This window comes from Cebus imitator, unplaced genomic scaffold (genome assembly GCF_001604975.1).
Source record: "Cebus imitator isolate Cc_AM_T3 unplaced genomic scaffold, Cebus_imitator-1.0 Scaffold109, whole genome shotgun sequence".
NCBI classification, from domain to species: Eukaryota; Metazoa; Chordata; class Mammalia; order Primates; family Cebidae; genus Cebus; species Cebus imitator.
This window is the reverse complement of record NW_016107424.1, coordinates 1878101-1890640: the sequence shown is the minus strand read 5'-3', so window position 1 is coordinate 1890640 and position 12540 is coordinate 1878101. Positions and strand designations below refer to the sequence as shown.

The following is a 12540-nucleotide window of genomic DNA, read 5'->3' as shown; positions in this document are numbered from 1 at the left end:
AAGCCCCTTGGAAGACTGTGAAGTAGATATTTGGACTTAGGGAACATTTAGATACTCCTGGAATCATACCACCACAGGGTCAATCATGCCAACCAACTTTCTCCTGAAATACCTTTTGTAAACCTGGTCTTATCTTCAGTCCTTATTTCTTCCCACAAAATACATTCAGTGCCCAGAAATTGCATTCACTTCTCTTCCTTTCCTGCTCTCTCAGTCTTTATTAGCATAAATAAAGGTACCCTTATTTAAATAATACATCCCTAAATATAAATTTAAGAAAATAGGGAGGCTGGAAACTTGAGAAGCCTGTAAGATATAAATCAAAGTGTAAGGAAGTATAGAAAGAGAGGCATTAAATATGAAAGTTGATTTGGAAGACACATGCTAGTTGTCTGGTTGGCATGATTGACCCTGATTCACTTGGGCTGGAGTAAATAGTATATGAAAGGAAAAACACTAGGTATTTTTATTTTTTAATGTAACAACTGTTCTTGTAATTTATGGATACTTATAGGACTTATTAATGAGCCAATTTCCAAATGACTCCTTAAAACAAGAGGCTCCAAATTAAAAAAAAAAAAATACTGGAAAACTTCCTACACTCACTATAGGGAATAGTCTTTATTATACAAAAGAAAAAGGAGATAAGCTTGATCAAAATGAATTTCTGGCCAGGTACGATAGCTCACGCCTGTAATCCTAGCACTGTGGGAGGCTGCGGCAGGCTGATCACCTGAGGTCAGGAGTTCAAGGCCAGCCTGGTCAACATGGTGAAACCTCATCTCTATTAAAAAATATAAAAATTAGCCAGGCGTGATGGTACACGCCTGTAGTCCCAGCTACTCACTTGAACCTGAGAGGCAGAGGTTGTAGTGAGCCGAGATCACACCACTGGGTGCACTCCAGCCTGGGTGATAGAGTGAGACCCTGTCTCAAAAGAAAGAAAAGAAAAGAAACAAAGAGAAAAGAAAGAAAAAATAAAAACAATTTCCTGTTTTTGATTCAATTAAAAAAATAAAGTAAGGATTTTTGAATAATAAGTACTTTAAAAGAGATTGTTTTGGAGAACTTAATCAATTTGGAGTAACTGAGTATTCTTTTTTAAAAAAAAAAAAGCAAATCAAAACAAAATCAAGCAAAAACTCAAAGTGGGAAGTTATTAATACAACTGTGTTCAGTGCCTATCTCTGTGACAACTGGTGAAATTAAACAGGTCTATGTGCCTATTTTGGTTAAAACAGTATGATAACTTAGAGAAAACTAGTTAATTCAATTCTATCTTCTTTAACAAGATAGCTAAACTTTAGTAACCATCACCAGAATATCATATGCTTCAGCTTCTGAATCACAGTTGGCATGTTGCAAACCCATTCCTGACCACGTTACTCTGTTTCATGGCCATAACCTCATCTGAGTAGCCAGGTATGACTAGTTAAGTCTCTGCTAACCTACTGTCTCTAGCGGCAGAATGTTTTAACCAGACAGTTCATGATCAATTATTATGTTTTTAATATAAAAACATGACATACAGTAAATGAAAATACAATTCTAGTAAGCCTGGTTTTCAGATTGAAAAAAAGAGAAAATCGTTAAAAGTCTAGAAAATGCATAACTCCCTGCAATTGGCTAAATTGTGTCCCTGCAAAATTCATATGTTGAAGGCCTAATCTCCAATGTGACTAATATTTGGAGATAGGACTTATAAGGAGGTAATTTAGGGTAAATGAGGCCATAAGTGTCAGGCCCTGATTCACAGAATTAGTGTTTTTGTTTGTTTGTTTTTTTTTGTTTTTTTTTTTGAGACGGAGTTTCACTCACGTTACCCAGACTGGAGTGCAATGGCGCGATCTCGGCTCACCGCAACCTCCGCCTCCTGGGTTCAGGCAATTCTCCTGCCTCAGCCTCCTGAGTAGCTGGGATTACAGGCACGCACCACCATGCCCAGCTAATTTTTTGTATTTTTAGTAGAGACGGGGTTTCACCATGTTGACCAGGATGGTCTCGATGTCTTGACCTCGTGATCCACCCGCCTCGGCCTCCCAAAGTGCTGGGATTACAGGCTTGAGCCACCGCGCCCGGCCGATAGCCTTTACTATAATGAAGAACATTGAACTTAGCCTAGGAAGTCAGGAAAGGCAAATAAACAACAGTATATAATGAAGAGCCAAAACAAATTTAAAAAAATAAAATGTATATATTAATTAAAATGATAATGCAAAGGATGTAAACCTGGTAAAAGAGGATGTGTAAATGTAGTTTTGTAGCAAAAAGTATTTTTATCAGCAGTCCATAAATTAAGGCACCATACCTTACAGTCCTAGGTTGAAATTTTGTAAGAATAAATTGCCAAGAATAATGGATATTTCCAGGAATATTCAACACAATACTCTGTGGTCATTCCCAGAAACAGTATGTATTACTTGCTTTGCAGGAGAGTAAATACTCTGAAATAATAGACACAAATCCATTTAAGCATAATAGTTATCATATTTCGATTTATTTCCATGTAAATTGTAGTTGTTACATGCTGAGTTAGTACAAAGAATTATAAAAAAAGATAATTAAATGCATTGAAAAATATAAAAAATAAGTGCAGCATATTAGACTACATAATTTTTAACTAAAAATCTTTGGATTGTGAAAGTACCACTTAACTCCCTATTTGAAATCTGACCACAAACTCATTGCCAAATAGCATATTCTATATTGAATTAGATTATCATCCCACAGAATACAGAAGGTGCATTTCTAACGCATAATGTATGTTCAACAATATACTAATATATTTTGGCAACCACTAAATGTCAAACATTATCCATACAGGGTATTAACACATTAATGTTTTCATTAAAAAAGAAAGATCTCTTTCCTCATTACATTACACATTTATGGAATAGAGATCTGTCAAATAAATTACTGCAAAGTAGTTCAAGCTAAATCTTCTAACACTTGAATCATATAATCGGGGGCAAATAACCTTTAAAATGAAAGACAAATGGTGAAATTTAAGGGCATTTAATTTGCATAAATGTAATGTTAACAGTCTTTTCCTTGTTACATATTTTATGCTTAATTTATATTTGTCACTCAGTTAGGTCCTTAATACTCTTATAGGTCAGTTTTAATTTTTTCCAATTTTATTTTACCATAATAAGTATCATGGAAGTAATTTGTCATATATAGAAATAAGGGGATCTCATAAAAATAATTCAGTGTGATTCTAGAAACAGTCCAGCATCAAGACCATTATTCAGTTTTTGTGTTGTCAATGCCTGCTTCAAAATAAACATTTGCATTTAAGAATCTTGTGTGTCTAAATTCATGTTTTGCTCTTAAACTCTCAGAACTCAATACCAGAGACTTTTTCCAGGTTAACAGTCATTGTAGCCTTAGTGTTTGAAAGTCTTAAAACAAAGGTCTTCATAAGGTACATGGTTTGGTCTTTCTTTGAATACAGCATTAACATTTGACACCCAAGTTATGGGGTTTAAAGTTTTATCCACTGAACTTCTATGTAAACTCAGAAATGCATTCAAATGCAACTGCTCCGACAATACTGTGTCCGTTTTATAAACAAACCATAAAAATCATCCATCGATTAACTATGATTTTAATGTCAGACCTGATCCATAATCTCTAACAAATGAGAAAATACCTGCATTATATAAATTCAATTATAGGAGTTGCATAGCAAAATAACAATTTATACACATCAAAATATATATTTTTTAACTTTCCTTGACTCATGCTTCTCTGCTAGTGACCAATGGATTAGAGATGATAAATATTACCATCCACCATTGGACTAATTTAACTGGACAAAACAGAATAAAATTATTTTCTCTTATGAAACTTCACTTCCAATTATTACTTCTGCTTTTCCCTGGAAGAGTGTTTCATGGGAATATGAGTTGACTTCACTGATTTCAATCCAAGTTAGTGATAAAGAGACCGAGGCTACCATATGGACAAAGACTATTCTTTATAGTTCATTTCGATCAAAATTGGAATGGTTGGATGTGTTATAAGAATTTGAAATCTCTATTAATTCTCTTTCATTTTACTACATTGCCTTACCTAGGATTTAATGTTAAAATTAAGGGCCATATGAATGTTTACCACACATTTGCTAGAGACCGTTTTAATCCATCACTTGGCAGGCACTAGAATTTACTTTTATGGATGCCAGAGAAAGCTCCTAAATGGCTGGTCTTTTAATTTTATTTTCAATCTGTTTCTCAAACTCCCTTTAAAGTACCTAGCTTTTTCTTGCTCTGGTAATTTTTAGCAGTTAAAATGCTATTAAAACTTAAGCATAATTATGTGTCTATGCCTATCTTTGAAGGTGAGAATTATTTCTGAGGTAAATCATTTTACTAAATTAAAATGTGAAAATCTATGTACTTGTATGTGATTGAAAGTATATGTACAAGCATGAAAACAATAACATACAGTTCACCCTAGCCTATGGTGTTTGTCAATTACTCTTTTGGTTTGGTGGGTTTGCAGATAATCACATCAAGCTCTCCTCTAACAAAAGAAAAAATTCTATGAAGATCTACATATCTATCCATCCATATGGATATAGATAAACATATTATATTGACTATCTCTGAAATAAGAAAGTCAAAAACTATTACAGTTCATCTTATACTGGAATAGCACAAAGCTATTCTGCTAGTGATATTTTCTGATCTAAAAATTATGTTTTTGAAAAATTATAAAATGTGTAATTTTCATTTTCTTTTTCTCTAACAAAACTTCAGTGGAAAACAGACCCTCTTATTGGGTAGAAATGTTAAAATTAGAGCTATTGGGTCTGAAAACCCTAGCATTTCCAATATTCATGCAAAACAGACCAACATCAAGAACTTGGTCTTTTGATCACAAAAACATTCCTGAATACTTCAGGAATAAATGTGTAGAAGGATATGGAAACAAATTATTTCCAGTTTTTCATTTGTTTAGTTTGCTTTACTTTTTGTGAATTTCATATCTTACTGTACAAAGTAATATCTAGCCTTATTGATATTTCAGTGGCCTATACAGAGAAAAGTTGTGGGGAAATAGCATATTTGCTAAATTGTTTTTATGTATTAGTTACAGATTATCTTAAAATTTTACAAATGGCTTGTAAATGTTCCAATTTGCTTATGATAAAAGTATTTCTCAATTTTAAACACCAACTTACATCACAATAGAAATAAAACAACACAAAATATTGTGATAAAAGGAAATAAAACCATGTTTACCATTCAATACACTAAAACTAGAGGTATAGTGATTTTTATATAAAATAATTAAGTGAATCTTTTACTAACAAAAATGAGAAAAAATGTTGGCAGTTCTTTCCAACGGTCATGCACTTACTAAGTCACATCATACTTATTGTAGCTGAGGTCATCTGTAGGATCCAAACAACAAAAACGTTGTGCAAAATGCCAGCATATGGCCTCTTCAGGCAGTTGCTAAAGACAAGAGTCACACTGCGACAAAAGGGTCTCAGACTTCACTGTGATCATTGAATTTGCTCAAATTCTGAAACAGAAGAGGAAAAAATAAGTATGTGCTACTTACTCAACTCTCAAGTTGGTACCATAGTAAAAGAACAGTAGTAACCGAAGCAAGCTGTCCAGTTAAGCTAAAAAAAAATGAACATTTTATGAGGCATCACAGTAGGGCAGTTCAAAGCTCCAGGTTCAAAGTCAAACGTCAGACTTCGCAACCAGCTCTACCACTTATAGACAGTGTAATTTCCTTGGTCAGTTTCCTTGTTTCTAAAAATGGGTTAAATCATTGTATCTACCTCATAAGGTCATAGCAAATTCAGTTAAACAAGTTAGTAAAAATTTTAGAATATTCCTGGAATACTGTGAGAGCATTCAATATATATTAGATATACTAATAATAGTGCTGCGATTATTTTTTGTAAATATATATTGTTCTGATCATATATAATAGGGAGGACTCTGCGAGACACCAAATGGTGTTCTAGGGATAAGGAAAGGCAAACCAATTCAAACCTCAAGGAAAAATAGCAGGAAATCAAAACTCTAAGAACAACTGTAAAACTAAACCATAAGCCCAGCATTTGTAAGATAACTTCAGATTGTGTTGAGCGCTAGACTCTGCAAATATTTTCAAAGATTGCAATATAAGCTTAGAAGCAAGATATCAGAGCAGAAAAAACTTAAAAGGCCATATTTAGAGTATTTAGAGATTTCATGTTTGAGAGAGGTAGATTCAAATCCCCAGGACAGTAGATCCTGAAAGAAGCATTTATTTTACAAGCAAGCAGTTTGCAATTAATAGCAGTTTGCAATCCTCAGAGCAGTGACATTGTTGGAAGATCCAAATTATTATATGTATTTTTTGAGATGGAGTCTCACTCTGTTGCCAGGCTGGAGTGCAGTGGTGCGATCTTGGCTCACTGCAACCTTTGCCTCCTGAGTTCAAACGATTCTCCTGCCTCAGCCTCCTGAGTAGCTGGAACTACAGGTGTGCGCCATCACGCCCACCTAATTTTTGTGTAGAGATGGGGTTTTATCATGTTGGCCAGGATGGTCTCGATCTCTTGACCTCATGATCTGCCTGCCTTGGCCTCCCAAAGTGCTAGGATTACAGAAGTGAGCCACCGCGCCCGGCCAGAAGATCCAAATTATTAAACAACAGTTCATAACTGGCCTAAAAAAGGAATGGAAACATCCTTTTACTTCTAATAGAAAGTCTGAGGTTGGGGGTGGGGTGTTAATAAATTTTAGATGCCAATGGAGTAGTAAGTTAAAATGCAAAGCCTCGATTCTACATTCTGAATTTTCTTATAACCCCTTCAGGCCATCTTGATCAACTCACCTTATTTGCATGTATATGACTTATTGCAGCAGATACTGATTCAAAAAAAATTGGTTTCTCTGAGTCTAAGTTTCCATAATACTTCATTGCTTTTATCAAGGAAGCTACAAGAAAGCACAGGTGATATAAGAATACATGTGGAAGAGCAGAAGAATCACATTCACATTTAGCCAGGGACATTCTCTTACCCGTACAATGGGCCAACAATACATCCACATTCCTGCCTTTACAGTCCATGTAAACCTGGAAGAATTAAAATAGGATACCCACAATTAATTCAGAATACCCAGCAGGAGGGAATAAGATGGGCTTCAGAAGAAATCAAACTTTTTTGAAAAAGAAAAAAAAAAGCCAGTGTTTATGAAGTCAAACCACCAGAGGGAGGCATTGTTACACAGTCAGGCATAATCTGCCAAGCACCTAAAAGACTAAGATTAATACAGCAGGGCATCTGCCTTTATTGCAACTAAATTTGACCGCTTACCGTTTCCACATCATTTAATAAAAGTAAAAACATTGCCTTTCCTGTCCTATAAGAATGATATAAGATTGTTCTCAACCTTTTATTAGAAGACAATAACCCATTTGTGAAAGTGAGGAAAGCTGCTGACTTACCGCTTACTTTAATATTCTGCAATAATTTAGGCATATTCATGGGCTCTACAAACCCTGTGCATGAATGGCAAATTGAGAACTTCACCATAATCCAAACCAAGTTTGACTACCCAACTTCCATTTTAAAAGGAATGCAAGATGAGAGATTCTAACTCATTTGTTTGGCCTCTTTTAAAAGTTTGCCTCTTTTAAGTCCTAGCAAATCTCAAGTAGAAACCACTTATTAAAGGCTCTGATCTTAAATTCACCCAAATCAGAGTCAGTTTATGAACTTCAGTAAAAGTAAGTTTAGCCATTTTAGTTACCAGAGATTTCGCTATATAATAGTGATGTATCTTACACATAAAGTATAGAAAGCTGCATTTACAATACATTCTAATAGTCTGCATTATACATTCAAAATTTCATTCATATTATTCCAGCAGTAAGAAGTTCTTTCTATGTGATAAGAATTGTGAAATAATAGGAGATATATTACTGAGCATAAATGAGAAAACAAATAACAAAAAACATGGACTGCATCTTTGCCATTGAATAAATGGCTCCCATTTTTGTAAGTTAAAATGATTAATTCAAGGTGACCTCCCAGTGTTTGACATTTTCTTAAGCTCAGTGAAACATAAACACATTGCTATGGGTGGTTTCTTGATGCTGATAAATATAATCTCCAGTTCACTGACCTCTCCAGTGTCCCGAGTAAAGGAATAAAGAGAAGTCACCCTACTTCCTTCAACCTACAACTCCCATGAGAATGTTCCTTATGCTAAAGCAACTAAGAAAACAATCAAGGGAGTGTTGTTAGAAAGTATGAAGCCATGCAGAGCTGAGGAGTCTCTGTGGCTCTTCACTCTGAACCTTCTTCCAGGGTGGCTGGAACTAAGAAATAATATTAGCTGCAATGATATTATTTATACTTTAAGGAATGACATTTTTAATATGAGAAAAAAATAATAGAAACTAGCATTATTGAGTTCTTAATAACTGCTAGACTCTTTCTTAGGTGCTTTATATGCAATACATCATTTTAAAGTTTCACAACAACTTGATGAAGTCGGTATTTCTACTTCCAGTTCACAGAAAAGCAAATAAATATTTAAGCCGAGATCACAGAACTAGTCTATGGATGATATTTGGATCCAGCCTTAGTTTCTCTTTAAAGACTATGTTTTTAACATAGATCATACTATGTTCATCAACTCACCTCAAGGAAAAATAGCAGGAAATCAAAACTAAATAAAATAAAGAAAAAAGGAATAATAAGGAAATTTAAAAGGGAAAACTGCTGGTTTTATATACATAGATAAAAAAAAACACCTGGCTAAGGGAATGTCATTTTATGCCACTTTAAAAATAAATTGCATCAGTTGACTGATCCTGTTGTTCCAGTGTATAGATCTTTAAAACCACTAAGATGAACGATAAAAAATAAGCCTTTTTTCAAACTGTCCAGCACCCAGATTGTTTGAATTTCTCTGAATTGTCATCCATGGATCCTAAACCCAGTGGGAGTAGGTAACCATTTCTCCTTCTTTCTTTATTAACCCTAAGTCCTGTTTGTAATATAAACAGAAGGAAGCTAATTAATTTCAGAAACCAATCTAAAATGCAATTGAGCAAAAACCATACATACTGGCCTTTCTCAGTTAAACACACACACACACACACACACACACACACACACACACTCCTAGTCTAATGTTTCTCAAAATAGGATCCCTGAATCCCCTGCATCAGAATCACCTATGGGCGTTTAAAATTAAGCTCCTAGATCAGACTCAGGACCCAGAAGACTGCATTTTCAATGAGCAACCAGAAGAGCCTTAAACACACAATTTTGAGAGACTCTTAGATTTTAGCAACACAGAGTAAATAAAAATGCCAAATACAAGAAGCCCTCCTGTGAAGAGGAACCGCGTGTTTACAATTTAGGTTCAGTCGGAAGAATATATGAAGTATTCAGGTTGAATCCTATGTCCGGTTGTGCAAAGGTTTTATAGTGAATCACAAGAAAATAAAAACATATTACATAGGGGAAAAGAGCAACTTGCTAAAAATAGCCACTAGATTTCAGGCCTCTGATACTTAAACTTCAATTGTTTTAAACAATTTATTTATTTTTGAAATATCTGCTAATTCAGAAACAAAATTGCTGCCTCATTTTTACAAAATAAACTGAGATCCAGACAAGTGAGTTGATTTCCCCCACACCTCAGCTAGTATGATGCAGCTGGGACTGTGCTGAGATTCCCACATACTATGCAATTCCCCTCCACACACTCCCACTCCTATCTTCATAGGAGAGCAACACTAATGTTGACCTTTGTACTATCTTGAGTTTGAAGGGCTGGACATTTCGAAGTAAATTTGAGATAAAAATGAATAGAGACACAAGGTATGCCACACAAGAAAACAATCCAAATCCATAACATGAGATCTTTTCAAGGATACTGATCTCAACTCTTAAAAAGTCAATGTCTAGTTTCCACTTTCTGATCATGATATGTAATGTAACTAATGTAAGACTATCCCATCTCCACAAAGAAGTGCACAACTGGACAAAAATATACAACAACAGTGTTTAGACAATCAGCACCTGCCCGATTGTCTAAACACCGTTTCTCAGGAAACCCTGTTCTGTGTTTCCTGAGAAAGGGAGAAAAAATGGGGTGAGCCCTCTGATCGTGGCAGTCTGCCACAAAGCAGTTTCTGGGCCCTGGCATGACGATGGGGACCCAAGAAAAATGCAGCTTCCTTGAGCTGCAAAGACAGAACCAGAGTTCAGGGAGAGATCAATGGGTGAGGAAACAGCTCCAGAAATTTCCAGAAGGTTTAAATTAAGTATTTGACTCAATGTCAAGCCACACAGGGAGGCTCTAGGTGGCCTGAGTAAGAAAACTTCTCAGAAGTAAACACCTGAAGACGAGGTGAGCCAATTCAAATGCTCAGAAGCAGGCAGAGGACTGACGAAACCCAGGAACAGACGCTGCCCCACCCTCAAGGCAACCCAGCACCACCAATCAGGGCACTGGGGGAAAGAACAAAAGCAAATCAGAAAGGAGGTGAATTCTCTTTTTACTTAGTATTTACTTCAAAAAAAAAAAAAAAGGAGGAGAAAAAAATCTTGGAAGTATCTGAGTTTTCTGTGAATGGGCAAAATTAGGTGTTCTTACATCTGTGGAAATGGGGTTTCTAAGCTATGTCAATTTTAAAGCGATAAATAGTTTTATTTTTTTGCATACCTGGAATATGGAGACCACATGGAGATCATAGGGTAGAAAAAGAGACACCATTGCCTGAGAGAACAGAGAAAAGCCCCTGCATTGGGCTCTGTGTGTGAGACCAGGAATGGTATTAGGCCGAACTGCACCCAACTGTGATGTGAGACAAAATCTCCTGCCATCACCAAGGCTTATGCAGCCTGTGCTCTAGAGGGGCTTTTTCCTTTCTAGAATCCTGGTAAGTTGATGCCTAGGAGATCCTATGCTCCCTGTATCTCAAGTCTATGCTCTGTTGTCTCTGACTACCCCATGCAGATATCCTTATCTCTGACCCTCAAACATACATACAACTAGGAGCTGAATAGGATCTCCTGAAAACAAATCTACAGTGCTGGGAGGCATAAAGTTCTATGTCCTTTGCAAATAATGGGGTGAGGTGAGTATTGCAATAAGCAGGCTCAAGACTCTGCAGTTGAGAGAGAAACTGGTGAAAACCCCTGTTACTGAACAGAAGGGAAGGAACAGTTAGAAAGACAAGCTCCGTAAATACCTCAACAAGCATGGAGACTCCAGAATAGTCAAAAAAGGTAAATCCACTGCAATCCAGGATTAAAGAATACTTCTCATTAGGGCAGGACTGTAAAGCTTCTTCTGTAGGAGAAACAGAGACTCGAGTTAGGGAGAATTCTAAGAGATTTCTGCTGCTGATTTGTTGACTGGTGGGAGGGTAACAGTGACCTCATGTTTAACAACACTAATTCTGAACACATTTAATTTTTACACTTTTTAGTAAATTATTATTTCTGAACTCTCTGATTTTGTATTACTTGAATGCAATTTCGGTGGCTATGACATGACTCAAAGAAGAAGACAAAATAGGTTAATTACCAGCATGATTTCATATGTGGACAAACTGAGGTTCAGCAAATTTAAATGCTTTTGAAAGGATATCTGGCAAGATAGTACTAAACATAGACAAAAAGCAAAGTCTCTAGACATTCTGAATAGTATGTTTTCCACAATATCACAGTGTCCGTGATAGGTATGCCCAGAGCAGAGCCCTGTTTGGTGGTGCCGGGAGCCTATACAATTTTGGAATTAATACTTCAAAAAAAAAAAAAAAAAACACCTCTATTGCTAGGGCTTTTCCCACAGCCCTGGAAGGGATCTGTATGAGGGACCCTGAAAATTAAGCTTCATTCAGTTCATAGTAAATCAGCCTCTGAATTTACCTGATGAAAACAACAAGATTTTAGTTAGGACTTCATGACCTCTTTTTGATTGACATTCCTGGTGCCATGATCTCCTTGCATGATATGACCTATTTCTTAACAAGGACAAACCACATTTGGGGTCCCTCTGAGTAGTGCAGACCAGATCTGTGGACTCCCCCGCCATTATAGGCAAGGTCTATCAAGTAAACTCAAATTCATTAACTATTATGAAAGTCTCTGAAAAACTAAATTCTTAATATCAACAGTGTTGCCATTTAAAATGTTGAAGATTTTTCTGTACAGTGGCTACATAAAAGTAGGACTATGGTTGGTTCTCAATTTGGAAGAAAATAGGAGGGAAACAGCATTTTAAAAAGTCCTGCTGGGCTGGGCATGGTGGTCCATGTCTGTAATCCCAGCACTTTGGGAGGCCATGCCACAGATCACAAGGTCAGGAGATCGAGACCATCCTGGCTAACATGATGAAACCCCATCTCTACTAAAAATACAAAAATTAGCTGGGCATGGTGGAGTGAGCCTGTAGTCCCAGCTACTTGGGAGGCTGAGGCAGGAGAATCACTTGAACCTGGGAGGCGGAGGTTGCAGTGAGCAGAGATCACACCACCGCATTCCAGCCTGGG

The 12540-nt window shown here is 36.2% G+C and overlaps 1 protein-coding gene across 2 annotated transcripts in view; it reads right to left on the bottom strand.

Annotated features, from left to right (window-relative positions):
• Positions 1 to 2467: 2467 nt before the first annotated feature.
• SLC26A7 (solute carrier family 26 member 7) overlaps positions 2468 to 12540 on the bottom strand; it is a 174972-nt gene continuing 164899 nt past the window's right edge. For both annotated transcript variants that reach the window (XM_017538069.2, XM_017538068.2), the window contains exons 16-19: positions 11236 to 11336; positions 7041 to 7095; positions 6853 to 6956; positions 2468 to 5538 (exon numbers count right to left, since the gene is read on the bottom strand). In XM_017538069.2, coding sequence (XP_017393558.1) covers positions 5503 to 5538; positions 6853 to 6956; positions 7041 to 7095; positions 11236 to 11336 — 296 coding nt within the window. In that variant the 3' untranslated portion in view covers positions 2468 to 5502. The remainder of the gene's footprint in view (positions 5539 to 6852; positions 6957 to 7040; positions 7096 to 11235; positions 11337 to 12540) is intronic.